This window comes from Mauremys mutica, chromosome 11 (assembly GCF_020497125.1).
Source record: "Mauremys mutica isolate MM-2020 ecotype Southern chromosome 11, ASM2049712v1, whole genome shotgun sequence".
NCBI classification, from domain to species: Eukaryota; Metazoa; Chordata; order Testudines; family Geoemydidae; genus Mauremys; species Mauremys mutica.
The window spans coordinates 54,320,010-54,347,680 of NC_059082.1; the positions used below are offsets into that span (position 1 = coordinate 54,320,010).

General features: G+C 53.3%; 2 protein-coding genes across 2 annotated transcripts; one reads left to right on the forward strand and one right to left on the reverse strand.

The window, feature by feature from the left end:
- The first annotated feature begins 460 nt into the window (after positions 1-460).
- On the forward strand, positions 461-12,544 carry LOC123344112 (deoxyribonuclease-1-like 2). Its single transcript, XM_044979910.1, has 9 exons — positions 461-476; positions 971-1,143; positions 3,320-3,408; positions 5,272-5,355; positions 7,148-7,248; positions 9,202-9,314; positions 10,737-10,891; positions 11,636-11,732; positions 12,491-12,544. The coding sequence occupies exons 1-9, from the start codon at positions 461-463 to the stop codon at positions 12,542-12,544; spliced, it is 882 nt and encodes a 293-aa protein (XP_044835845.1).
- A 673-nt stretch (positions 12,545-13,217) lies between these two features.
- On the reverse strand, positions 13,218-27,522 carry ECI1 (enoyl-CoA delta isomerase 1). Its single transcript, XM_044980160.1, has 7 exons — positions 27,424-27,522; positions 27,215-27,319; positions 20,154-20,281; positions 19,386-19,532; positions 17,277-17,398; positions 16,648-16,826; positions 13,218-13,778 (listed from the first exon to the last, which is right to left on the reverse strand). Exons 1-7 carry the CDS (start codon positions 27,467-27,469, stop codon positions 13,612-13,614), a joined length of 894 nt encoding a protein of 297 aa, XP_044836095.1. The 5' UTR covers positions 27,470-27,522; the 3' UTR covers positions 13,218-13,611.
- Between the last annotated feature and the right edge of the window lie 149 nt (positions 27,523-27,671).

Genomic DNA, 27,671 nt, shown 5'->3' on the forward strand with positions numbered 1-27,671 from the left:
AAATGTACTGGATATTAGAATGTATGCTGTGTATAAATATTTGAAAACGTTTAATTGATATAACACACAAATTAACCCTAAAAATTTCTGTAACTAATTTTCTTGCTAAAACAAAGTGGTCGGGAGAGAAAGCAGTATATTTTTTCACTTATAGAGTGAGCACCCCTGTCTTTGCAGTCAACCCCCTGTTTTAGCAATTAACCCTACAAATGCAGGGCCATATAACCTTAGCAACCCCTATAGCAGACAGTCCAACAATCTGTGACATGCAGACACCATACAAATCTGTCCCCTTAGTGGTAAGGGATCCTCCAATTCCTGAACCAGCCACACCTGCTACAATGTGGAAGAAATTGCAACTGTCCCTGCCCCTTTTGGGGAAGTAAAGGGGAAGATGCGTGTGAGTGGGGAGGAAATGGGAAGGTTCCCAGCTTTGAGTATTAGTGGATCTGTAGCCAACATGAGAACCAACAGAGGTGACTAGCAGCTTGTTCCCTGTCCCAGCTTCTCTCATCCTTCTGTGTCCAAGTTCACATTAACGCTGTTTAATGCAATCACTTGCTCTGGGCTATTTTCAGATATACAGGCATGCAGGGTTAATGAAGGGAACATGCAGAAAGGCTGCCCCATACCTGTGGTAGCTTTAGAGACTGTTGTCTGGGGGCTAAAACAGGTGACTGGGAGCCAGGACTCCTGTGTTCTTTTCCCAGCTCTGTTGCTGATTCACTGGGTGACACTGGGCAAGTCCCTTCCCCTTTCTTTGCCTTAATTTCCTTATGTGCAAATTAGGGATAATGACACTGACTGACTTCCCAGAGGGTTGTGACAGGTGCAGTTTAGTTTGGTACATGCATCCTCTGGCAGCAGGCTACGCCCATCACAAGGCCCCCCATCATTCCAGCCCAGCCAGCGCCCCAAGGCGGCTTCCTACTCCTTGCCAATACACTAACCTCTTTGCTGATCCCTACAGACGCTGTGTCCCTTCCTGCCTGCAGGATGGGGGCCACGAGGCCAGCGCTGGCCTTGCTGACCCTGGCCTACCTGCTGTGCACCGCCACCACCCTGAAAATCTGCGCTTTCAACATCAAGAGCTTTGGAGACAGCAAGCTGTCCGACGAGACCACCGCGGGCATCATCGTGAAAGTGAGTAGTACAGGCCACCGGGCTCCAGGCTGCCTGGGGTTATGGCTTGGCAGGGGTAAGGGCTGAGGCACTGGTGGTGCTGGCTCTAGGGCCAGCTCAGGAACTCAGCAGCAGCCAGGGATGGTTTGTGTTTGCAAGGTTTTAAAAGGGCCCCGTCTCGGGGATGACAGCAGGGGAGTCCCAGAGGACGGAAAGGGGATCGGTATCCACTGTCCAGAGGATTGGGGGTTCATTCAGGGGGTCACGGAACTAATGATCTCTCTGCTGGGGAACGAGGGTGGATCCAGGCTGATCACACTCACCCCCCACGCCCTGCTGCCTTGGGACTCAGCTCCCCCTGCCCTAGGATGACCCGATGTCCCAATTTTATAGAAACAGTCCTGATATTCGCAGCTTTTCTTATATAGGTGCCTATTACACCCACCCCCGTTTTTCACACTCACTGCCTGGTCACCCTACGCCCCACTCACCCAGGGCATGGTCTCGGGTGGGGGGGTGGACCCTCACCAGCTCCCAGCTGGCAGAGGAGCGGCTGGGACTGGGAGAACACATTAGTCGGGCTAGTGGCTGCGGTGGGCGGCCCCTACAGTCCCTGCCCCGTCATGCTAGGTAACTCGCTGCCAGGGCAGGGCAGTGGGGACCTCCCAGTTACTCCGGGCAGGCTCCACTGGTGACACTTGCTCTGCTGGGGGGATATTCAGGGCGGATGAGGCAGAGCGGCCTCTGGGATCCTGGATCTCCTGCTGGAGACAGGCAGGGAGCTGTATCCCAGGAACTTGCTTGGTTCCAGCCCTTTAAAGTGGCTGTGGGCAGAAAACAACTGTGAACGGCTGGGCCAAATCCATCCCTGGGGTAACCTCACTGCAGGTGGTGGGGTTACCCCAGGGAGAGCCAGGCCCCATACTGGCAGCCCCTCTATAGTCTCCCTCGGGAGGGGCCAGTGGCAGGGAAGAAAGGCCAGGGATGCCAGGGCTCAGCAGCCAGGTACATTGGCACCTCCCTGAGCCCAGTGTGCCCCTCCCCTGATCCTCCCTCACCCTGGGACAGATGCCACTCAGCTAGTCACAGGGCCCCCTCATCCTGGGAAATGGCTGGGAGGTTGCCAGGACCACCCTAGCCTGGCAGTGGGATGGGCCTTTCCAAGAACCCTTGCTCAGAGCCCAGCCAGCTCAGCGGTTGCAGGGTCAGCTGGCCTGGCCATTTCTCTGGTGCTGAACCCAGCCTACAGCCTGCAGACATGGCCCCTCTGCCTCCCTGACCCCCATCCCCCCAGCACACACACACACGTACTGCTAGGAGCAAAGAGACCCACCAGCCAGGCATCCCTGGCTCTGAACACCGGGGAAACCAAATAGCACTGAGCCAGGAGGTGCCGGGCTGTGGGCTGGCTGGGTGCACTGCAATTGCACCCTGCCCAGGGCTCTTTGCAGTCCTGTAGCATGACAGGCAGGCTCAGTTGCCTCCTCTCTGGAAAGGGAGCGTCCTTCACGCCAGAGGAGATGCACCACCATTCCTGTGCTCACCTCTGGGGGAAGCCACAGAGATGGGCCCAACCCAGCCCAAATCTGAGCCTGGACTCCTAGTGCTGTGCGCTTCTACACAGCGGCTGGGCTCTGGTATGTGGAGCAGGCCCAGGCAGAGACAGGATCCACTGTGACCCAGGCCAGGATCTGGAGCGGGACCTGGGTTTTGCTGCACGGTGCCCCCTCCTTGTCTCTTGGCTCCGAGGGGATGCTGAGGCTGTGCGTCAAGAGGCCAGGCTCTTCACTGTTCTGTGACCACAGGCAAGTCCCTGCCCCTCTCTGTGCCCCAGGCTCCCCCTCTCGGGGATGACATCCATGCCCTGGTGAAACAGGCAGGACACAGGCGCCTGCTACTACCTTGATTCCCCAGGTTGCAGAGTCGGGGGGCTCCGTCCATCCTCCAGTGGGGCTCCAGCCCTGTCCGTGAGGCTGGCCCATTGCACATGTACAATTCGAATGGCGCTGGAGCCACCTTCGTCCCTCTCTGGGGCTGTGTATTGTACCGCGCCGGTGTCCACTGACCGCAGAGCCCAGCGCTCTGCACCCAGTCCACAGCCGGTCCACGTCAGGGCAGGGAACAGAGCTGCCCCTCCAACCCTCTCTGTTGTTTGCTCCCAGCTGTGTGCTGACAGCTGCCCCTGTGCCGCCCACAGATCCTGTCACGGTATGACATTGCCCTGGTGCAGGAGGTGCGGGATGCCGATCTCAGTGCTGTGACCAACCTCCTGGACCAGCTCAACAGGTAACCTCCGGAGTGGGTGGCAGGGACATGTCTCAGTCCCCATTAGTGATTGTGACCAGAGTCCCAGGGGAGCCAACTGAGATCACTCAATTAGGGTGAACTGCAAAGAATGGGGCAGACAATCCCCAAAGCTGGGGGATTTTCCAATACTTAGATTTACCAAACTAGCACAAAACTGCTTCTATAATACCTCACTGGTTACCCAGAAGTCAATGGCACAGTTCCCTTAAAGCAACCCGGTCTCAGGCCTCCACCCAGAAACCCAAGTCAGATACGATGAAAATCTTATTCATCATATAAGAAAGTGCTATCAGTGCCAAAGGATTGGACACATTACCTCCCAGGTTAATGAATATTTCAGATCTTACCCAAATACATGCTACAGCCAATTCTTATTAACTAAACTAAAATGTATTTAAAAAAAGAAGAGAGTATTGGTTAAAAGATCCATACATACAGACATGAGTACAGTTCTTGAGATTAAATTCACAGGAGAGATGGTGAGCTTTGTAGTTGCAGAGTTCTTTCAGAATTAGTTCATATGTTATAGTTCAATGTTTATATTCAGGGTGTTCCAGCTTAGGACTGGGATCTCAGCCTTACAACTTAAGCTTCCCCTGCATGAAGCATCATGCACGTCAGAGATAAAAAGGATTGGGACCCAAGGCATCTTTATACAGCTTCAGGCCTTCTTGTGATAGCTCAAGTCCCTAGGCAAACAATAGGCACTCAGGCAGACTTTGAAGTGGATCCATTTCCTAAGCATCGCTGGTAATTATCCACACAGATTAACGTAAGGCAATTGCCCGTTTTCCATCATTTTCAGGTGATTTGCTATACATTTGAAAGAGAGACGAACAAAGTGATATCCTATGTTCATAGTTCATTTAAATGTTAATATTCCCTTTTGATCTCTGACTCAATAGTTATAGTGACAGGCAGGAACGGTCTGTTTACCTGGCTAACATTTACAAGATACAAGTACACACATACAATTTCCATCCCCTCCATTTCTCTAACAATAGAGGTTTGCATTTCAAAGTTCTAGCCTATCTAGGATGGAGTGGCCCTAATTACCATTCACACGTCTCTAATGGTTGACTCTGTGTCATTTATCCGGAAGGATGCTTAACGCTTCCTGGCCATACATCACACGTTGTATACGATTTGGTGCAATTATATAACAGTGGTAGCAACAATGATTTGCATGGTCGTATTTTAATTAGACAATGTCACAGTGATAAACGAGGCCACAGAGCAGCCACCAGGCAAAGGGGCTGGCTCCATGCTCCAGGGTCTGGGAGGCCGAATCCAGCCTTATCAGCACGAGGTCCTCAGCTGGACGGGGCCACGTATCTGTGCATAGGGCTGTGTCAGTGTCAGGAAGGGACGCGTGCCCTGCGCAGCAGCAGTGTCGCGTAACCATGTGTCCTAGGCCCGACAGCGAGAGAGTCTCCTTCAGCTTCTGCAGTTGGTGGGCGCACAGAGGGGCCACACAAGAGTGCAGGCTGGAGATCAGCTGTGAAAGGTGCGAGCACAGGGCGCAGGAGCATTGTGGGCTGGCTAATTAGCTGGTGCCTGTAGGGAGAAGACCTGAGTGCCAAGTAAGTGCCTAGTGCCAGGACCCTCCTCCACCCCACACAAAGAGCAGGGTAAAGGGGAGCAGAGGGAGAGTAAAGCGGGGAATGGCTCATGGGGGACTGGAAGTGTTTATCTGTCAGGTCTGCGCCCAGGGCCTGGTTCCATTGGCACTTCCACTGGGTACATTGGGGGCACCCCACTGACACTGTCGGAGAGGGAGGCTCAGACCCAAGGCCAGCCTGTGAGGTCATCACCGCTGTTCTCCTTTGTGTCCCCCCACAGTGCATCGAAGCATCAGTACAGCTATGAGATCAGCGAGCCCCTGGGTCGGGAGAACTACATGGAGATGTACCTCTTCATCTACAGGTAACAGGGCTCACGGGAGAGGCTGGATCAGCAGCTGCCAGCCTGGAGACAGGCCTGGCTTGCCTCCCCCTGTGTACATCAGCAGCAACTCCTGGGGAACCTGACCCACAGCGTCTGTGGTGCTCCTGGCCCCACACAGAGTGGCCCCTTCACACCTCCTCTCAGATCCCTTTAAGCTGGCACCGCGGTGTAGAGGGATCTTAGTTTAAACAAGAATGACACCCATAGTGTTTGGGCACAAGGCGATCTCATGGTCTGGGGGGAGTGAGGGCTGGGATTTGGGGGTCAGAGCTAAGGCCCTTTGCATCACAGTAGCTGTGTATTTCCATGCTTCTAAACACGTCCGTTGGGCAGCATGTCCCACATGCAGCATTTCCTGCCGGGGCGATATTTGCTTGGGGGATGTCATGGGACAAGCACCTCCCAGCCCCTCTTGGGGCAGGGTGAGATTTATTATTTCCACCCAGCTGAGTCTGTACGATCACCCCTTGTCTTGGGACAGTGTAGCCAAGGGGCAAAAATCAATATGAGTGCCCTCCCTCAGGGCTGTGTGGCCCAACGGCCGGATTTAGTATATCTGCCCTCTCCTTCAAGCCTGTGGGGCCTAATGGCCAGTCGGGAGTGGGCCACCACCCAGGGTGGGTGGCAGCCAGGTAGGGGGACCCGGTCCCTCCCTGCTCCACCGGGTCCCAGCTCAGTGCCAAGTATATTTACCACTTTGTCAGAAGGGCATCCATCCGAAACACACTGACACCATCCAGCACATTGACTAATTCCCCTGAGCTCCTTCCTATGCTGTCCAGGTGCAGTGGTCCTGGCTTCTCCAAGGTATTTGGGCTCCTCAGCCTATGTGGCTCTCAGCAGCTCTGTCGCTCCTTGGGCATCCACAGGAGCTTGGGCATTCACCTGGGTCTCAGGCTAAATCTTTTGTGGACCCCTTAGACATAGTCCGTGGACCTCCAGGAGTCCACAGACCACAGGTTGAGAATCACTGCTCTAGAGGACATCAGTATCGGGCTGTATCCGAGCAGTCCTGGCGTGTTAAAACCCGAGTCAAATAACAGAGAAAAGAGTCATGGACGAAAATGAACAAAATGTATAGTGAACCATTGCTGCTGGATGCTCTCAGCACCATGGGGTGGCTTGGTTCTGACATGGACCAAAGGGATCCTGCTGCCCCAGGCCACCCCACTGTGTTCAAACAGCTGAACAAATAAACTAATGAACAATGGGCCAGAGCTGCAGCTGATGTTGACAAGTGCAGCACCACTGAGGGCCGTGGAGCTATATCAACTGACACCAGCTGAGGCTCTGGCCCATTGCCTCAGGACCAACGTCTCCTGTGTTGACAAGGAATATCTCAGCACTGAGGAGCTGTAGCAGCAGGTGATCCACTGGGCATGAGAGGTCTGCCTTCTGGTGACACATTAGGCTGGAGATGTACTGGCAGAGCTACACTGTAATAGCTGGGGACCAGGGTGCAGCAGGCTGGGATTGAGGGGCACTGGCAGAGCTGTTGGTGGGGAGCCCAGGGCTGCAGGTCAGGATTGAGGGGTGCTGGTAGAACTGTGGGTGGGGAGCCCAGGGCTGGGACAGTAGGGGGCTGTGGGTCAGGATTGAGGGGCACTGGCACAGCTGTGGGTGGGGAGCCAAGGGCTGGGACAGTAGGGGGCTGTGGGTTAGGACTGAGGGGTGAGACGCCCCTACCAAGCCAAACCCTTCGGCATGAACAGCCGGAGCCCCCTTCCCATCCTCTTACTGACTCTCTCCCCTCCCTGCTGTTTCCCCCCAGGACGCAGACGGTGTCTGTAGTGGCCACGTACCAGTACCCAGACCCAACCAACACCTTCAGTCGGGAGCCCTTCATCGTGAAATTCTCATCCCCCAACTCGCGTAAGCAGAGCCCGCTGACGGGAGTGACCCCCAGCCCTGCCAAGTCCCTGCCTAGCCCCACGCAGGGCCCTGCCCCCGGTTTGCACCATCCTGGAGCTCAAGGCACCAGTCAGAGGCTCAGAGTAGCCGTGAGCCCCACTGAGCTGGAGCAGGCTGGCGAGCCGCATCCTTGAGTAGGGTGAATGTCTGGGAAGGGGTAGCTCTGAGCGATGCAGGAGCCACGTGCTGGCTCATGTGCTGCGCTGAGGGGGTGACAGATTCATGGCCTCAGGATGGGTGCATGGTCACTGCCTCCAGCAGTGAGGGACCCGGCCCTCCTGCTCTGGGCTCAGACCCTGCTGCTGGAGGGCAGGGAGACTCTGCTAGGTCTGGGAAATGTGGTTGTGGGGGTCCACTCCCCCCAGGTGAGGGTACCGGCTCATACAGTATGCGGGGGACTGAACCCTGCAGTCACATTCAGCTACAATCTGGTGTATGTGCATAGTGAGAGCTGCACAGGGGGGATGTCGCGAGATGCTCAGATCTCCCCTCCAGATTCCCCGTTCTCACCCACCCAGTGGGGCACGGGGCTCTGGCTATGTTGGCTAATAGGGGACAGGACACTCATGGATGTATACCAGGGGAGGGCAAACTATGGCCTATAGACTGGATCTGGCCCATCAGGGCTTTCAATCTGGCCCGTGGGACTGCCAGCCCCATGGCACAGCAGGTCTAAGGCAGGCTCCCTGCCTACCCTGGCCCCGTACCGCTCCCGGAAGCGGATGGCACCACGTCTCTGCAGCCCCGGGCGGAGGGGGAGGGACAGAGGGCTCCGGGTGCTGCCCTTGCCTGCAGGCACCACCCCCCACAGCTCCTATTGGCCAGGAATGGAGACCCGCGCTCAATGGGAGCTTTGGGTGTGGTACCCGCAGGCGAGGGCAGCACATGGTGGAGCTGCCTGTCCTACCCCATGCCCAGGAGCCACTGCTGGACATGCTGGCCACTTCCGGGAGCGGCGCAGGGCCAGGGCAGGCAGAGAGCCTGCCTTAGCCCTGCTGTGCACCACTGCCACCCCAGAGCCACTCCAGGTAAGTGGCACCAGGCAGGAGCCTGCACCCCGAACTCCTCCTGCACCCCAACCCCCCTGCCGCACCCCTCCTGCACCCAACACCCTGCCCTGAGTCCCCAAAGCCCCTGCCTTGAGCCCCCTGCCGCACTCCTCCTGCACCCCAACCCTCTGCCCTGAGCCCCCAACCCCTTGCCCTGAGCCCCTTCCTGCACCCCAACCCCCTGCCTCAGCCCTACATTCATGGTCCTGCATGTAATTTTCCCACCCAGATGTGGCCCTTGGACCAAAAGTTTTCCCACCCCTATGTAGATGAAGAGAGAGAGCTGAACATGTCCCCTGGGCGGGGGCACTCTTGTCCCCACTAGGCCAGGGAGCCCCAGGGCAGCGCTGCTGAAGCTGATGGACAGGACTGCGTGTGTATGGTGGCTCTGTGTGTGTGTGTATTATGGTGTGAGGTGTGTGCGCACGCATGTGTATGATGGCTCTGAGTGTGTGCATACATGTGTGATGGCTCTGAGTGTGTGTGTATGATGGCTGGGTGTGTGTGAGCATGAGATGACTGTGAAAGCTCTGCATGTGTGCGAGATGGCTCTCTGTGTGTATATGTGCAATGGCTGAGTGAGTGTACGTGTGATGACTGTGTGAAACTTGTGTGTGCGTGAAATGGCTGTGTGTGTGTGTGTGTGATGACTGGCTGGGTGTGTGCACATGTGATGACTGTGTGTGTGAAAGTTCTGCATGTGTTCAAGATGGCTCTCTGTGTGCATGTGTGCGATGGCTGGGTGTGTGTGAGCATGAGATGGCGGTGTGTGTGATGACTGTGTGTGCCTGTGAGAGCTTTGCATGTGTGCGAGCTGGCTCTCTGTGCATGTGTGTGATGACTCTGTAACTTGTGTCTCTGGCAGAGGGGCAGGAGTTCGTGCTGGTGCCCCTGCATACGCCCCCCAGCGAGGCTGTGGCAGAGATCGACGCCCTCTACGATGTCTACTTAGATGTCATCGACAAGTGGGGGACTGATGTAAGCAGATGTATCCGGGTGCAAACCTAGCCCCATGTGAACGTATGAAGGGGCTTTAGATTCACAGCTGTTAAAGCCATAAGGGCCCGTTCTGACCATCCAGTCTGAGCTCCTGCATCGTCCAGGCCAGAGAACCCAGCTCCCTCTCCCCCTTGCTTAGAGCAGGGTTGGTATTAACTATACAGTTCCCGTGGAACCCACAGCATCTATCGGCTGCTGCCTCTGGGCCACCACACTGGCTAGGAAGGAGCCAGCTGTGCAGGCGATCAGCTGAGATCTCATCCCCAGAAGAGCTGGCCGGGATGCTCCATGGTCTGGAGTCTGCTCCCAGACAGCTCCAGGGTGATGCTGGCATAGTTCCACTGACAGCAGCCTTACTCGCCCCCAGTGTAAATAGCCGTCTGTGTCTCCGGCTCTGTGGGACAGTGGCTAAGTGCCACAAAAACGCCCACGTTTCTCTGATGCAGACCATGTGCCATCACCACCTCCTGCAGGCCTGGCTCTGTGGGGCACAGACCGGGAAGTTTATAGACAGACTCAAAGCTCCCCTGGTTCCAGGAGGCTGTTCCTGCATGGACAGCCTCTGCTGGCAGAGTGCCAGAGCTCTGTGCCTAGTGTCTAGTCCTGCATCAGTAGCACGTCTCTGGGAGGTTGGTGGCTGGCAAAATGCCTTTTTAATGGAAAATGCAGTTTCTGCAAAATCTTCGGGGAAAATGTTGATGGAAAAATGTTGATTTTCCTGCAGGAAAATGGAAACGAACTATCTGATGTAGGGTCATGTTGACCTGAAGCACAGGGTTTTGAATTGTTGAACGGCATCAAAACATTTCATTTTGAGGAGGTTTGTCAGTGAACTGTATCTGCCAGCTCTGTAACAGGGCCTCATGGGAGTGGTAGTTCAGGTGCCTCATTACCCATTCTCCCCTATGGGATCGCTGGACGGATTACATCTCCCATGATACACCACAGTCTCCCCTCTGCCTGATCCATGGTGTGTTCCATCATGGGAGATGTAGTCTGGTCAGGGAACATGGCCCAGAGGGTGAATGGAGGTATAAGGCCCCTGAACTACAACTCCCATGAGGCAATGCAACAGCTTCGGCGCATGCCTTTTAACAGCTGACCCAAAACAAAAGGTTTAGACCTTTCCGAATCAAAACTTTCCACTCCATGTAAATCTTTGATATTTTGACTTTTCGTCCCAATTCAAGACAAAACCAAACAGTGAAATTTCAGCCCTTCCCTGGGATGCAAATTCTACCTTTCACTCAGTCCTCACAGCGCAGTCCAAAGGGCCCAAAGCCTGTGCTCAGGCCCTGAATATCTAATGGCGTTATTGCCTACATGCTGGTCTCTCTCATGCCCGGTCTCAGTGCCTGCCAGCACCAAACACCCAGCCCATTCACGCTGTTCCTTCCACAGAATATCATGTTCCTGGGAGATTTCAATGCCGACTGCTCCTATGTCAAGAAAGGGGACTGGGGGTCCATCCGCCTGCGCACCAGCGAGGTGTTCGAGTGGCTCATCCCTGACAGCGCAGACACCACTGTTGGGAAGTCAGACTGTGCCTACGACAGGTGAGACGCCGCCTTTCCGAGTATTGCAATGGGCAGGCTTCTCTTGGCAAGCGTGGCACAGCCCTAGGGCCTTAACGTTCTTCTGGCCCTGCAGGGAGAGACCCTGGCTCCCAGCACAGAGACCCACCTGCAGACAGGGGAGATTTCCAAGGGTTCCCTCTGTATTTCCTGGTGGGCTGTTAACAAGTCTCAGAACAGGCGGAGTGGCTTTGGCCTGTCAGGAGAATGGCTGTGTGGGAGGGTGTGTGCCTGCATGCTGGGAGAAGGGTCATCTGCAGCCAGCAGGTCTATCGTGTGGGCAACATGAGTGCAGCACACAGAGGACATGCGAGTGAATGCAGCTGCTGGCAGGGATCCTCGGTCTGGTGGATCCACAGAGCAGTTGTGATCAGTGATCACAGGGCACTCTGCCTTTGCTGGCTGCCTGTGTCTGCATTCCCTTTTGTGGCTGAACTAGGAGAGCTCCATGAAAGCCTTGGGTGGGGAGCTTCTTTGCCTAGGTCTTAGCTCTTGTTTCTCAGCAGAGAGCCGCTCTCGGAGGCCAGGCACAGACAATGGCAGATGGCATTTGGTCGCCGGGAAAAGAAGGGCTGAGGACTAACCCAGCCCCGAGCTCTCTCTCAGCCCCACTGATACTAACCCCAGATCCCGAGTCGGGGCTTTGCCTTGCTGTGTTTGAATCTGAAATGAAAGCCCCTTGAAAGTGCAGGGTTTAACCCTGAGTCTTGTGTTGTCATGTTCCAGGATTGTGGTGTGTGGTTCCAAGCTGAAGAAAAGCATCAAGCCCAAGTCTGCTGCTGTCTATGATTTCCAACACGCTTTCAAACTGGAGCAAGCCGAGGTATGGTGGGCTGAAACTGATCCCCAGAGAGCAAACATTTAATTCCTTCAGACAGCAAAGCTCTTCCTGCCTGATACATTCCAGGGTAGACCCCCTGGCTGTCTGGGACAGTCATACTAGGGGCATCCTTAAGGATCAGACAGGGCTTCTGGCCAGACCCAAGCATCCTTATTTATAAAACATTTTGAAACAATGACAGGGATGTCTGCAACTCAGCAAGGAAAAGGCTTTATCATTGGGAGTTTTGGATGCCTGCAGCACTCACAAGTGATGAAGCAAACAGGTCACCGATGAGCTTCGTACACCACAGCTCCCCGCCCCCCTCTGTGTGTGCTCCATGCTACCCAGCAGCATCCGAGAGTTGTCACAAAGGTGGTGAGAACTATTTTTTATGTCCCTTCCTGGGTAGGTGTCTTTAGTGGCCAGGAGTCCATAACTATATAGGGCACCACAGATAAGGAAAACAATAACTAGAGCATTTAAAACTTCTTTAAACAAGCTCTTCTCTCCCTAGAAACATACAGCTTGAAAGTCAGGGGTGCCAGGCCCTTCCCCTAGGAACCTCCAGCTTGGGGACAGTTCTAGCTCTGTAAGGCTAAGGGAGATCTTCACCCTTTCTGAGACCCAGCTGGGGATGTTGCCAGTCTCGAGGTTGGGCAGGGGAAAGGCCCCTGGGAAGGCGACATGCCGCGGGTAACCAGGTGGATCTAAGCTGGCAGAGCTGTTACACTGTGTCCCCACTTGCTGTTCCCATGCAGGCCCTGGCTGTCAGCGACCATTTCCCCGTGGAGGTGACGCTGAAGGCTCACTGAAGCTCCAGGCTGCCCTCACCAGCGCCTGCTCAGAATCCTCTCCCTCTGCAGCAGTGGAGCCTGGCTGCCCAGCCCCACCAACTGTAACTATCAGCCCGAAAGGACCCTCAGCACTAGCATTTGCCATCCCTTCAGGACAATACCATTGGCCGAACCAGCCCTCCTCGTGCAGCCAGGGTTTAAGTCAATGCCACGTTAGCAAAAGATGCCAGCATGGCAGCCCTGATGCCTGATGTCCTTACCCACAGGACAGCCAGCACAAGCAGCTGGCAGGCCTATCTGCCACCCATTGCAGCCTGGCTCTGCAGCAGCTCAATTGTAAGCAGGGTTCAATCTACCAGGCCCATTCAGCCCTCAGCAGCACCCTCCATCTATCAGAGCACAATTACCTTCAGCTACTATGAACCTGGGCTGGATTCCAACTGCAGCCTGATTTCCAAGCAATACTTGCCTGGAAGGATGCACTTGGTCCCAGGGTTTCCTTATCCAAAATTACTGTATGCGGAAACACTGTAACTTGTGGCCTCAGGTGAAGGGAAACAACCCCTTTGCCTGCAGCCGCCTGGCTGTTACAGTCACACTCTCCAGCCTGGAGGAGCTGTAACGTTTAGTCAGTGCCCAGTAGGGACAGACAGCCCACGTGGAAAACAAAGCGTCCCTCTCTCAATTGGCCTCCTGTCAAGACATTTTATTGACAATTCACATTTTTAACATTCACGCTTTTCAGAAGGCAAATATCTGAGCACCAGGAGGCCCCAGCCATGCCAGCGGATGATGTTTCACAGTAGCAACGGGCTGACCACTCATTTATTTATTTGGATCATCCAATCAAACATTTCCTGCAGCCCTTCAGGAAAAAGGCATCAGTATTAGGCACCATAAGACAAGGCACTAGCGTGAGAGGGCTAGAAACAGGAGGCTAAGGTAACAGCCAGGATAAATCGGATCAATTACACTGAAAAATATTTCATTTTAAAAATCTAAAGCTATTGCAGGGTGTTCAGAGGTTGGCATATGGCTCTTCAGTCTTCCAGGCCAGTGACCTTATGTGGGGGCAGGCCGCTTCCTCAGCCTCTCCTCTGCTTTAGCATCTCCATGTACATCTGGAGAGACTTTTGAATGGAGTCTTTCGTGATGAAGCTGACAAAGTTCTGAATGTCAGATTCGCGGTGGGCAAGCAGACGGTCCACAGTCGGCTTCCTCATCATGGACTTGGTGATCTGACGGGCGTGGTCTGTGGAGTAGAGAGAGATAGCATGTTGGCCGCGCAGGGTCAGTGTATATTACAGCCCGAGGTCCGCCTGTCAGCAGGACCACGGGGTGTAATTACCTTCCTGGGGAAAAGAATTCTGGGTCCTAACGCACTCTTGATTCTAAACAGGAAGTGACAGACCAAGAACCAAGAGCTGGAAGCTGAAGCCAGACAAAGGCAAATTGGAAACAAGGCACACATTTTTAATAGCGAGGGTCATTAACCACCACAGCAACCTCCCAAGGGAAGTGGTGGACACTCCATCTCGTGGTGTCCCTGAAGCCAGACTGGATTCCTTTCTGGAAGACGCTTCTGTCAAACACATGTGATGGGCTCAGTGAAGGGATAACCCGGTGAACTTCTCTGGCCTGTGCCATACAGGAGCTCAGACTAGAAGATCACAGTGGTCCCTTCTGGCCTTAAAAATCAATGCCCTTTGTCAACACTGTTAGACACAAGTGATACCACCATGAACAAACGTTAACTCCCCATCCCCTGGGGCACATCCTCTGAATCAGCTCCCAGAACAGCACAATAAAGCCAGTTTCCCAGCTGGTGACACTCAGCATTGCTCCATGGACTTCAAGGAATCTGCACCAGTTTACACCAGCTGTGTGAGGATGCGGCCCTGAGTTCCAAACACAGAGAATGTCATTATGTATTAAGGAGGTCCATCCCCACCACACTATGGACACTCTCCATGCACCTCACTTCCAGGACAGCCTGGAAACTCTCCTAAAGCCTATCCCAGACCACAGACATTCTCCACGACATGACCAGCCACATCCCCATCAGGAGAGATCCTCAGGAGCATGGCCAAGGAGCCCTCCAGTGGGGAATCTCTGGCTCAGGCACGCGGCAAAGGGCAGAGTAAGCTCTCAAGTGGGGAAGAGACCAACCAAAGTTAGAGAGCACGAAAAGCTTGTCTGCCACCAGTTGCATAAACCAAATCCTGCAGCAGGATCCGAATGGCAGCCCACCACCTCCGTTTTCAAAGCTGTCCAGCCCTCCCCTGCTCTGCCTCATACCTTCCCTCTAAGAGCCCACATGCTTTTAAAGCTTTCCTCAGAGCAACTATTCTTCCAGCATTTCCTCTCCACTGAATCCTCTTCTATTTGTATGGAGCACTTGTAAAAATCGATGTGCAGAAGTGAACCTGGCTCCGAAAACCAGAGCAGTCACCAGAGCAGAATTTACTCGCTTGTGCTGTGCTCAATACTCCTAACCAAATGTTTTCCTTTGCCGCACCAGTGTCCGATTGCTATAATGCACATCGATTATGAGACAGTAATTAAATAAGTGTTCTCAAGGGGTTTGATTGCTCAGTTAAAGTCAGTAAATGCAAGTTAGCTCTGCCAGCAGCATTATACAGAGCAAGCACCGTCATTCTAGCATGGTCTGCCTTTTGTTTTACTGGTGCAACACACGAGAGTGCATTAGTGCAACACACATTTCATTTTCCAGGTATTTGTGCAAGAGCAAATCTGGGAAAGAAACAGATCAGCTGCCCACACATATACTGGAGGCTCCTCTAGGTGATAACCCACCAGGGCCCCTGTGTAGCACATACTCTAGTTAATATACCTGCATTTCAAGGACTGGTATTAGGTCAGGGCCCTAGTGTGGGGATTGCGAGATCTGCACTGGAGCCTCCAGGAAGCCAGACAAGAGGGGACTGGTGACTTGCTCCCCTCTAGGATAAGTGGCCAGGGACTGATGGGCATCCTGACACCCTCCCCATCCTGGGAGTGGAGGGCCCAAGAGATGCTTGGGGACCTGCTCCCAAGCGAAGGATGTGTGGGAGCATCCTGGGCACCTGCCTGTCAGTCCCAGATTACAAAGATTCTAGAAGGCAAAGGAATCGGGAATGGAATGTGAGAGCCAATGATACATTACACCCAGCTCTTGCGTGTAGGGGGGAGGGGCTGGGAAGGCCCAGACTTGGTTTGTCTCTCTCAGTTCATTCCCTGAGTGGCAGCTGGCAGGCACACGCAGCGCGCATCTCCCATTGGCTGGGCACCTTCTGTTTCTAATGCTCAGATCTGTGTTAAATCCCACACAACGGCTTTTGGGTGTAGGACAGCATGTGCCCTCACACAGGCTTGTTGCACGCTGAGCTGAAAATTGCCACCATTCATACATGAGCCAAGTCACAGAGCGAGCGTCTAATTTCTTCCCCCTCCACGCACTGTCCTAGCCAGCAGTGGCTCACTGGCCTCACGGCAGTGGCAGCTGTGTGTCTGAACCCCCCGCTAGCCAGGTGAGATGGCCGGCCTGCCATCTGTGGCATCTCAACCCCAATATGCTCATTGCACTGCCTTCATTCCTGATCTCACCAACGGCAGCTTTACCACTCATTTCAGTGGGAGCTGGCTCTGGCCATGAACTTGGTAACTTCTCCAAAGGCAGCCCAGGGGTTGGGCCCCTTGAGCTCACTAGAGCCAAGCCATGCCAGGCTATTTGGCACTGGATTCTCCCATACGTGCTTACAGCCTGGCCTGTTCTAGTTGGTTCCAGAGGCTGCACTGAACCGTTATAGTCCAATTGCCTGGGTCTCTCTGCCGTTCACCTTCCCTCTGGGACTCGCCAGAGGGACTCTCAGAGGTTTGCTAGTGGATCTGGTCCAATACTATTATGCCTCATTTTTAATCAATCTAGGATAAATATTGCTGACATTACCACATGCAGATGAACTGGGCACTGTTAAGCCTCGCTCTCCGATTGCGTCTCATTCCCCTCCATCACTCTCACTGTGCTATGCCAGGTGACCAGCACGCTCCGGCCGCGGGCTCACTGCACTTTGACAGGAGCAGAGAACGGCAGCAGCCTCCTGCGGCCAGAAGTCTCTTACCTGGAATAGCTAACCACTGTGACATCACAGCAGCAGCCGTGCTCTGTACCTTCTCCTCTGGTACTAACTGATCTACAAGGCCTATTTTGTGGGCCTCAGGCGGGGAGTACAAGAGCCCCAGCTCGAGGGAACGCTCTGTAGCTCGGTTTCCAATAGTGTTCACCATTGTATCCTTAAACCTAGGAGAGAGGAGAGGAAACTCTCAGGTGGGGGAACGTGTAAAGAGCAGCAGTGAGACAGCAAAACAAAGAGCTGATGTTAAGTAACCATCCTGTCCTCTCTCCAATCCCTCTTTGGAACTCACCTCTGCTGGGATGCCTTCAAACCACCCAGCAATAGTCAGGCAAGCATGCTGGCTGCTTTGCAGACTGGCTGGTATCATCTGTGTCGCCTTGCAGTCCCCATCTGCAGCCACCCATACTCTCGCCTTATACTTTCATTGTAAGCTCTAAAAGGCAGGGGCTGCCTCTCTCTGTTACATGTATGTACAGCACCCAGCGCAATGGGGCTGGGACTCTATGCGCAACCCCCATAGTCCATGACTCTGGTGCCTCTGAATACACATTTCAGAGCAGCACTGCTCCCGTCCCCCCACATAAATACACTTGTCTGATTACAGTTAACATTACCAGAAAGGTGCAACAATACCCAGCTGCGTTTCGTTCAGGCCAATGCTGTATTTTGGGTTCTCCGCCATGATTCTGTAGTCACAGCACATGGCCATCAGACAGCCCCCTGCCGGACTGGACCCCTGGCGCAGAAAGGAAGAGACTGGGTCTAGTTAAATCTCCACAACGTGCTTCCAGTTCTAAAACACTCAGTCTCCTCTCACCATAACAACATCATTCTATTGCACACAGGACATGCTCAGAACAGCACTGGGGATAAGGCTTTGAAGTCATGTCCCTATAAATCTTCAAAGGAACATGGTCAGAGTAAAAAAAGGCATTAAAACAATTCCTGACATATATTATTATTTTTTTTAATTCTTTCCATTTTAACCCCCGCCCCCTCCATTTATGCGGTTCACTGTTTGAACTTTCCCAGCCTGGGAAATGAACTAGTCAATTTCACCTCTGTTCCTTGTCAGTGTTACTCTCAGCTCTAGCAGGCGGCTGCCTTGTTTGGGTTGCAAAGGCTGCAGTGGAGTGGGGTGGGGTTTTCTTTTGTTTTTTTAAACCAAAAATATTTTTCCAAGGGGAATTTATATTTAAAAGCTCCAAGGAAACATTTCCATTGGCCTACGCCTTCGGGAAACCGACACTTGAGACCGTACGTGACCTGATGGTGTCGCTTTTTAAAAGTCCTAACTACCTCTTTTCCTCATACATTCAGCCTCGGAGAGAAAGTCAAGAGCACTTGCTAGTCGCAGAGATATGGCAGGTGCCAGCAGTTACTTTGTGGAAAAATAAAAGCGAGTGACCAAACAATACACAGAAATTGCATGTCTAAATATACAAATTCAGAATGCATTTCTCCCTTGGCCAAGAATTACCAGTTGGGCCAAGAAACAATAACCAATTACTGCATATTAACTTATGTCAGTAGACATCTGAACTGCCCTTGCTATGGGAGTAACAGCACAGTGCAATCACCTCTTCCCTCCACAACGCCTGTAACATAGGAATGGCTTCTCCCCTCCTGCAGAGAAACCCTAGCAAGGAGCCAGAGGGGCAAGGAAACAAATCAGAGCTCATTTGATGGAGTTTCTAGGCAACCGTCTCCTCTAGTGGGAGGGCTTTGGTGGAGGTGAGGGGATGAAGGGGAGCTGGAAAGGAGGGAGAACCCAGGATCTAAGGAGCTCTCTGCTAGCTTCTCCCACACCCTGGCAACATGGCTTCTTCGGGTGTGATACCACTGCTGACCATGTCCCTCAGTAGATGGGCAGCAGTAGCTCAGACCTAATGCTAGTCCAAGCAGCGTGAATTCCCAACCAAATTGCCATTTGCAAGTGCGGGCTGCGTCAGGGACAATAAAGCAAGAAGTACTAAGAATGGTGCTCCAGCCTTCCCTGTCCCTACAGTCCCTGGACTCATGGACTCCAAGAAAGGAGGGTCTCAGGATGGGGGAAAAAATCATGACAACACCATGAGTAGCCACTTTTTCCATGGTGCCCTCCCCAGCTAGCCATCAAGCCCTCCTGCACACACAGCATCTGCGATAACCCCGTTCTTAGACAGGGCTTCTTGGGGCTGGGCGCACTCTTTGCTATGTCTGTGCAGCAGAAACAAAGAATTCAATCAGAGCCAGCAGCCTACAGGAGATCCTGTTGTGACCTGTCACTTTAAGAGGCTGCTAAGACGACTAGCGAGCTGCATGTGCAATCGTGTGAGGCACCGAGGAGCTCAGGCTTCCTGTGCAGTGCTGAGCAAGTCCCACTGGAACCAGAGGGAGCTGAAAGTGCTCAGCACTTCCGAGGTGTAACGTATGGCCATCCACTCACTGCGATACACAAAACCATCTCGGAGTAACTGATTCATTCATGCCTGTATCTGAGAATCAGGAACAGAACCAATCTGCAACAGTAGGGACCCCTGCATATTTCTATGTGGAGGTGCATGTGAAACATACACGTGTATATTTTACGCACACACACACACACAGACCCTGTACACACTCTGGTGTTCGTACATAAAGCCTACTGCCTTTCCTGTCCCTGCCCCCACGGTACCAAGAAACCAAGGCAAGCGACTGACAATTGAGAGCCTTCTATGAAGTCAGGTATAAAGACGACTTGCATTGATAGCGGCTATTGTCACCATGTTGGATTGGTACAGCCTGAGCCACATCTCCTGAACAGCCTTCCAGAACTCTGCATAGTGCTCTGTGCTCTTCCCATACATCTCCATAATATCCAGGCCAGCTGAGAAGATTTTGGGGGCACCCTAAAATAATGTAAGAAAAACATCAAATGTAGCGACTGACCTTTCAACTTGTTAGCAACATGGTCTGGTAGAACCTAACCTGATCACGTGTGTACAAAACTCTGCACACAAATATCTTTATTATTTTGCAAATTTCCTAAGAGTTACCTTAACGGATAACTCAAGAGATCTTACCAGCAAGAAAAATAACAAAGAAACATACAAATAAAGGGGAAATTCATTTCTTTGGAATAATTATTTTTACTTAGCAATGCTTGTGGTTTATTTCTAATTTGATGCCAGAAAATGCCAGGTGAGTTTAAAAAAGAAAGAGGACAGAGTATTTCCCTCCCAAATCAGCCTGTTTTGTAGCCCATTTTATTTCTTTTCATTCTTGAAGGCCCCTGCAGCAATGACCTCCCTCAGGCAGAGGTGGCTCAATGCGACAGCCTTCAGAGCCTACCAATGCCATGCTCTGATATCGCCTGAACTGGTTGCTAGAGAGCAATATGGCTAAGCATGAAGCAAAGAAACAAACCGGGGTCCGGCACGAGTCACACCTTGCATATAGCAACACCTGGCACTACCGGCCAGCCAAGACTGGCCCTGTAAAGAGTATCCTCATTTCAGTGCAATACGTACTGATGTCAGGATGACCCCTCTGCAGCCTCGGTCGTTCTCCAGTTTCTCCAGGCTTATTAGAAACTCTGTTAGAAAGTCCAAGCTCAGGCTGTTCACAGGAAGGTTCTCCATCTTCATCACAGCTACCCCTGCACCACAGCAAACAGACGAATTAGAACCCACTGGAGATGACCGTAGCAATGTGTGCCATGCCGCTAATTAGCACATTCCAGATCTCTGAATGTTCCCGAGACCAGACTGGATCAGGCCTGGATGCTAGCGTAGGAATCTTCCTCCAGGTCAGATTGGCAGAGACCCTGGGGGGTTTGCACCTTCCTTACAGGTTTAAACTAGCTGTGAATTCTCTGTAACTTAAAGTCTTTAAATGATGATTTAAGGACTGCAGTAACTCAGCCAGAAGTTAGGGGTCTATTACAGGAGTGGCTAGGTGAGGTTCTGTGGCCTGCATTGTGCAGGAGGTCAGACTAGATGATCACGATGGTCCCTTCTGACCTTAAAGTCTATGGGTAACTGGCCATGCCAGTTTACATAACTAAGCTGCTGGATTTTCTCCACCCGTATCATGCCTGTTAGGGTATCTGGCATCTCTCTAGCTCCTCCCATGCAAAGATCTGTGCACTCCACTAATATCATTTTAGCCTCACAACACTCTGTGAAACATTGTTCCCTGTCTGCAGATGGGGAGCGGAGGCACAGAAAGATATAAAGCCACAGTCACAGTGTGGCAGAACCCAGTTCTCCTGACTGCCCATCTTCTGGAAGAACCCCTTAAAATGCAACTCTATGTGAATTACGTTAACAAGAACTCGGGTGTTTCGAGCTCTGGCAGCTACCATCAAAAGGAGTAAACAGCACATCCCATTGTTTCTAGCAGGTAAAGCTAGCAATGGCTTTCTCCAAAACACCTACTCAACATTCCTCCTGTACCACTAGCAGCTACCCACTGACTTCAGTGCAGTCTAGGCAGCAGGATCAGGCCCTTTAATCGCCAAGACTGGTATGGATTGTATTAAAGAGGGCTAAGACAGATTAGACAGGAGCTGGAGTGGAGAGGCTAGATTTTTTTGGTAAATATTGTTCTCTTGATTGTGGTCACGTTCCACTGACAGGCATCCAAGTGGGACTGTCTATGCTCACATAGAGAAGTGACACACACTCTGTACTTTATGTATAGATCAGGGGTCGACAACCTATGGCACGTGCGCCAAAGACGGCACGCGAGCTGATTTTTAATGGCACGCTGCTGCCTGCTGGAGTCCCATTAAAAATGCATGCCATTAAAAATCCTGACCAGCCCGGCCCGGCCCGCTCTTCTCCGCCTTCCGCTTCCCCCGCCCCGCGGGGGCAGAAGCTTGGTCCTGCCGGCTCCCCTGCCTCTTCCCTCCCCGTGGTGTGCTGGGTTCCTGCCCCTCCTCCGCCTCTCTGTCCCTCGATCAGCTGATTGCCCTTGCGAGGGAGGAGTTTGGGAAGGAGCAGAGTCACCGCTTGCTGTTTCCCGGGAAGGCAGAGAAGAAGCAGGGTCAGGGCCTTGGGGAAAGGGTGGTGGTGGAATAGAGGCATATCCCCTCCAGCCCCCTGCCCTAATCCCCCCTCACACACAGCCCAGCCCTCTGCCCTGAGCCCTGACCCCATCCTCACACACACCCAGCCCTCTGCCCTGAGCCCGGCACACCCTCCATGCCCATGCCCTGAGCCCCGCACACACCCCAGGACTCTGCCCTTAGCCCTGTACCCCCCTCATACACACCTAACCCTCTGCTTGACTCCTTCACCACCCCCCCACAACCCCAGCCCTGACTCTGGCACCCCCACACATACCCATCCCCCCCCGCCCGACACCTGCACCCCCCTCACATGCCCCCAGCCCTCTGCCCTGACTCTTGCACCCCCGCCACATACCCAGCCCCCCACCCCATGCCCCCCCCATTCCCACCCCCCATCCTGAGCACCAAATGGGAGCTCCTGCACCCCCACCCCCCACCCATTCCCACCTACACCCCTCACACCAAATGGGAGCTGCCCAGGTAAGTGCCCCACACCTAAACCTCCTGCCCCAACCCTGAGCCCCCTCCATCATTCTAGCTCCTGGCCAGACCCTTACCCCCAGCCCTGTGCTCAATGCACTCCTACCCTCAGCTCAGTGCAGAGAGATGAAGAGAATGGGCCAGAACCAGGGAGAAGGTAGGTACCCACTGTATGTGGGCAGGGCCGGCACCCCAGACTGGCAGCGGGCTGAGCGGGTCCAGCAGCCGGGATCCCGGCTGGCAGGAGCCGGCGGATGGAACCCTGAGCGGCAGTGGGTTGAGCCACTCAGTCCACTGCTAGTCTGGGGTCCTGGCCGCAGGCCCCGCTCAGCCCACAGCCGGTCTAGGTGAACAGAACCCCAGACCAGCAGTGGGCTGAGTGGGCCAGCGGCATAAGATCAACATTTTAATTTAATTTAAAATGAAGCTTCTTAAACATTCTGAAAACCTTATTTTACAAAACAACAATAGTTTACTTATATAATATATAGACTTATAGAGCGAGACCTTCTAAAAAACATTAAAACGTATTACCGGCACGCAAAACCTTAAATTAAAGTGAATAAATGAAGACTCGGCACACCACTTCTGAAAGGTTGCTGACCCCTGACATAGATTATTTGAGGTGTGCCTGTGAAGATCAGCATGGCAAACTGTGGTAGGGCTTAAGGCCTATTCCTTCATCCAAATGCGTGTACATGCAGAAGCCCATAGGCCTAAGTCACTGCAGGAGACAAGTTACATGCATGTTAAAACAATCACAGCAGCTTTTCTGGATCCATTACCAAGGGTACGTCTACACTACAAGACTATTTCGATTCATCTTAATTCGAATTTCTGGAATCGACCTAATGAAGTCGAAGTTGTGTATCCACAATAAATACACTAATTCGACAGTGTGAGTCCACATTAACGGGCGAAGCGTCGACTTTTGAAGCGGTGCACTGTGGGAAGCTATCCCACAGTTCCCGCACTCCCCGCCGCCCATTGGAATGCTGGGATTTCCCACCAATGCATGCTGGGGGGGGGAAATTGTGTGGAGGGTGGTTTTGGGTAACTGTCATCATTGAACCGTCAATCACGCCCAGCATCCCTCCCTGAAAGCACCAGCTGGCAATCTGTTCGTGCACTTTTCTTCTCAGTGACAGCGCGGGCGCCACAGCACTGCGAGCACGGATCCCGCTGCAGTTGTGGCCGCTGTCAGCTCCTCGCAACTTATCGTCCACCTCTTCCGCAGTCAGCTGCTGAGAAATTTGGCTAATTTTCAATGGTGCTGCGAGCAGTGGTGGACCATGGGGGACGTTTTACCAACATCAACGTCGGGTGGCCAGGCAAAGTTCATGACGCGCGTGTTTTCAGGAACTCTGGTCTGCTTAGACGCCTGCAGGAAGGTAGTTTCTTCCCGGACCACAAAATAATGCTTGGGATGTGCAGATGCCCATACTGATCTTAGGGGACCCAGCCTACCCGCTAATGCCCTGGCTCGTCACGCCCTATGCAGGCACCTTGCACAGCGACAAGGAAGTCTTCAAGTACCAGCGAGCAGCGTGAACTGTGACTGTTCAGTTTCTTCACAGAGAAGCTGAACCTGCCCGTTTCTTTACCAAGTTACTGTTGACTAGCCTCTGCAGTTACATACCCCGTCCACCCCGCTTCCCCAACTTCTAACACACATTTAAAAATTAAAGTACGTGCTCCACTGTAGCTTTACAACGGTGTCTTTATTGATGACTTTGCGTTAAAGGGTTGAAACTGGGACGCACACTGTGCTGGGTAGGGTGTGTGGTCATGTAAAGACCGCCTCTAAAGTCGAGGTTTGACATGCTCCCGCTCCCAGACCGGTCAGCAGTGCCGGACTGGTTGTTTCAACAGATCCTGCCATCCCTCCTTTTTTGGACTCTGTGTGCGGGGGCTATGTGGCCTTGTTGCGGGGGAGGACGGATACAGATTCCTCTGCTGCGTGGCTCTGCGGTCCATTACAGGGACCGTTGCATGACATCTGTAACCCCCCGCCCCCGCGACAAAGGCACGTACCACCCCCAACGACAGAAAACCTGCAAACCACCTCCCATACCAGCTAACCGCCTACTGACTGCACTGTGTGTGTGACATGCTGCTGATCCAGCCCCCGTCTCTGTACCCTGCTAAAGGTGACTGTCCTATGCATTACACTACCCCCTCAACCACCCAACGACCCACCCAAGACATCTAACACAGCGTTGTGTAAAAAACCATGACGGAAAAAGTAAGTAACAGAAAACTACTTTTAATAATCAACAACACAGTAAGGGAAGGACTTTTCAAAATGTAGTGACTGATAGCTTTTGGGTAATTTAACACTGTCCTGTGGTGCAGTGACAGTTTTCACGGCCCCTGGTGACCCTCCTTCTTGTTATTTTTGATGAGGGGGGGATTGGAGTTTGAGGCGGGGGGGGGTTGCAGATACAGTGCAGGGGGGCTCTGTCTTCCTGCCTGCGGTCCTGCAGAACATCGACAAGGCGCCTGAGCGTGTCCGTTTGCTCCCTCATTAGTCCAAGCAGCGTTTGAGTCGCCTGCTGGTCCTCCTGACGCCACCTGTCCTCCCGTTCGCAGAGTGAGCAGTGCTGCTGAGTGAGGTTCTCCCTCCACTGGCTCTGCTGGTCCGCCTCGGCTCTGGAGCAGCCCATAAGTTCAGCAAACATCTCGTCCCTTGTCTTTTTCTTACGCCTTCTAGTTTGCGCCATCAACTGTGAGGGGCATGGTGGATCAGGTCGTGATACAGTTGCACCTGTGTGATGTCAAAAAGGTAGTGAATTTCTTACAATGATACATTTTTTAAACAAAGAAACATAGTCTACTCGGTGTCTGTGAACAAGAGTATGCACAGCACCTGTCTCATGCGCACTCACTAATGGAAAGTTCGAGTTCTCTGAATGCGCTTTCATTGCCTGGGGTATTGGGCTGCAGATCAGAGAACCTTTGCAGGAAAGAAGAATTCGTGTAGCAGCAAGGCATGGTAAGCCAAACACTTTTGGATTCATAGAAGTGAATGTTCAGCTCTGTCCTCTTGATGCAGGCAATCCTGAAAGCATAAACTCGGCCCCTGTTGCACCCCCTCGCGACTGTTCACTGGGAAAGATCCCTGTATGCTGCCGCTCTGTAGACTGCAGCACATGGCTGTTAAGTGAGGCTTCTTGTTATGCAAAGGAACAGTTAAGCGCTCCCATTACTAATAGTACCCCAATTACTCTAATTTCATGCAGGAGTGTGCGAGAGAGATCACCCTGAGGAGAGTCTCACGGGCAGAGAGAGCGCGCATGCTTGAAGAAAGCCACCACAACCCAGGGGCCTACTCTGCCATGCTTGTGAGGGCAATGGTCCCGGAGTTCCAGCTTATAGCATGGCACGGCAAAGTGTGCTACCTCGGGGCACACGATAAGCTAGCTCTGCCAAGGAACCTCCTGCATAGACTTTCAGATTACCTCCAGGAGAGTTTCCTGGAGATCTCTTATGAAGATAAAAGTTCCATCCCCCTGTATGTAGACCTTCTGTTCTCCTAATGTCTCTCCCTGTTTAGTTACTAAAAAAATGTTAACTCGTTGGTCTTAGCTGCTTTTAATAAATAAATGTTAACTTGTTTAAAGCACTTACCGACTGATCCTTCTCCCGATTCAGGGTCCGTGGTAACGGCTGGGGAGGGTTGGTAGGGGATCTCAGTGAGGGTGAGGAAGAGATCCTGGCTGTCGGGGAAAGCGCCGTCGACTGCCTCGTCCTCCTCATCTTCCCCGTCCGCGAACATCTCCGAGGAACAGTCCGTCGACACTATCCCATCCTCAGAGTCCACGCACACTGGTGGGGCAGTGGTGGTAGACCCACCGAGAATGGCATGCAGTGCCTCGTAGAAGCGGCATGTCTGGGGCTAGGCTCCGGAGCATCCGTTTGCCGCTCTGAGTTTCTGGTAGCCTTGTCTCAGCTCCTTGACTTTCACGCGGCACTGCGTTGTATCCCGGCTGTATCCTCTGTCTCTCATGGCTTTGGAGACCTTCTCGAAGGTCTTTGCATTCCGTTTGCTGGAGCGCAGCTCCGAAAGCACAGACACATCGCCCCACACAGCAATCAGATCCGAGACTTCCCAGTCAGTCCATGCTGGGGACCTCTTTCTAGTCTGAGATTGCCTGGACTCCTCTGCTGGAGAGCTCTGCATCGTTGCCGGTGCTGCTGAGCTCGCCCCGATGAGCAACCAGGAAATGGGATTCAAACTGTCCAGACAGGAAAAGGAATTCAAATTTTCCCGGGGCATTTCCTGTGTGGCTGGTCAGAGCATCCACGCTCCGACTGGCGTCCAGAGCATCAACAGAGTGTTGCACTGTGGGATAGCTCCCGGAACTACTAAGATCGATTAGCATCCACACCTAGCCTAATTCGACATAGCCATGTCGAATTTAGCGCTACTCCCCTTGTCGAGGTGGAGTACCGAAGTCGAACTAAGGAGCCCTCTATGTCAAATTAAATGGCTTCCTGGTGTGGACGGGTGCACGCTTAATTCGATTTAACGCTGCTAAATTCGATTTAAAGAGCTAGTGTGGACCAGCCCTTTGTCAGCGCGTTTTACCGCAGGCATTGTGCACAGCACTGTTACAGAGAGCCTAGAGAACCGTTATCTGTAAAAACCCACATCCTAGCGTGCCGTTCATGTACACACCCTGGTGTGCCATACACACACAGCCCAGCGCACTGTACACACAAACACACACCAGCAGGCTGTATACATACAGTACGCTATACATGTACACACACAGCCCAGCGCACTGTACACACAAACACACACCAGCAGGCTGTATACATACAGTACGCTATACATGTACACACACAGCCCAGCGCACTGTACATACAAACACACACCAGCAGGCTGTACACGTACACACACAAAGCATGCTGTATATGTACACACACACAGCGCCCAACGCACTGTACCCCCCCACCGGCACTGTACACACACACACACACACACCCCAGGCGCTGTAACACCCCCCGGTACACACACAGGCCGCCCCTCACCGGCGCTGCTGTCCAGCTCCACCGCCACCTGGCCGTGGCCGATCGCTCTGCGCGGGGCGGCCCCGGGCTCCCGGCCTCCGGCTCCGCACAGCCCCGGACGCGGCCCTGAAAGACACACACGAGTCAGCCCCGGGGCCCGGCCGGGGCCGGGGGCAGCGCATGCCGGGAACGGCCCCGGGCGGCTCCCCACGCGCGGGACCAGGCCGCACCTGAGCGGAGCAGCCGCCGGACCAGGCTCCCCACCACCGCCGCCATCTTCCGTCTGCCGGCCCGCTACAGCGCCGCCTAGCGCCGGGGCGGGGCGGAGCCGGGGCTGGGCGAACTGACGCGCCTAGAGACATTGACTGACGCCCAGACGCTGACACACACCCAGACACTGACACACCTAGAGAGACTGACACCCCCCCACACACTGACACACACCCAGACACTGACACACCTAGAGAGACTGACACAC

What these genes read in the sequence shown, in the direction of transcription:
- LOC123344112 (XM_044979910.1), top strand. An exon ending in ATTCTCATCCCCCAACTCGC is followed by an intron (nt 7,249 to 9,201) that starts GTAAGCAGAGCC and finishes TGTCTCTGGCAG; the next exon opens with AGGGGCAGGAGTTCGTGCTG. An exon ending in TCAGACTGTGCCTACGACAG is followed by an intron (nt 10,892 to 11,635) that starts GTGAGACGCCGC and finishes GTCATGTTCCAG; the next exon opens with GATTGTGGTGTGTGGTTCCA.
- ECI1 (XM_044980160.1), bottom strand. Translation starts at nt 27,469, where the DNA reads ATGGCGGCGGTGGTGGGGAGCCTGGTCCGGCGGCTGCTCCGCTCAG. An exon ending in GGTATTGTTGCACCTTTCTG is followed by an intron (nt 16,827 to 17,276) that starts GTAATGTTAACT and finishes CCTCTCTCCTAG; the next exon opens with GTTTAAGGATACAATGGTGA. An exon ending in ACAGTGGTTAGCTATTCCAG is followed by an intron (nt 13,779 to 16,647) that starts GTAAGAGACTTC and finishes TCTACTCCACAG; the next exon opens with ACCACGCCCGTCAGATCACC.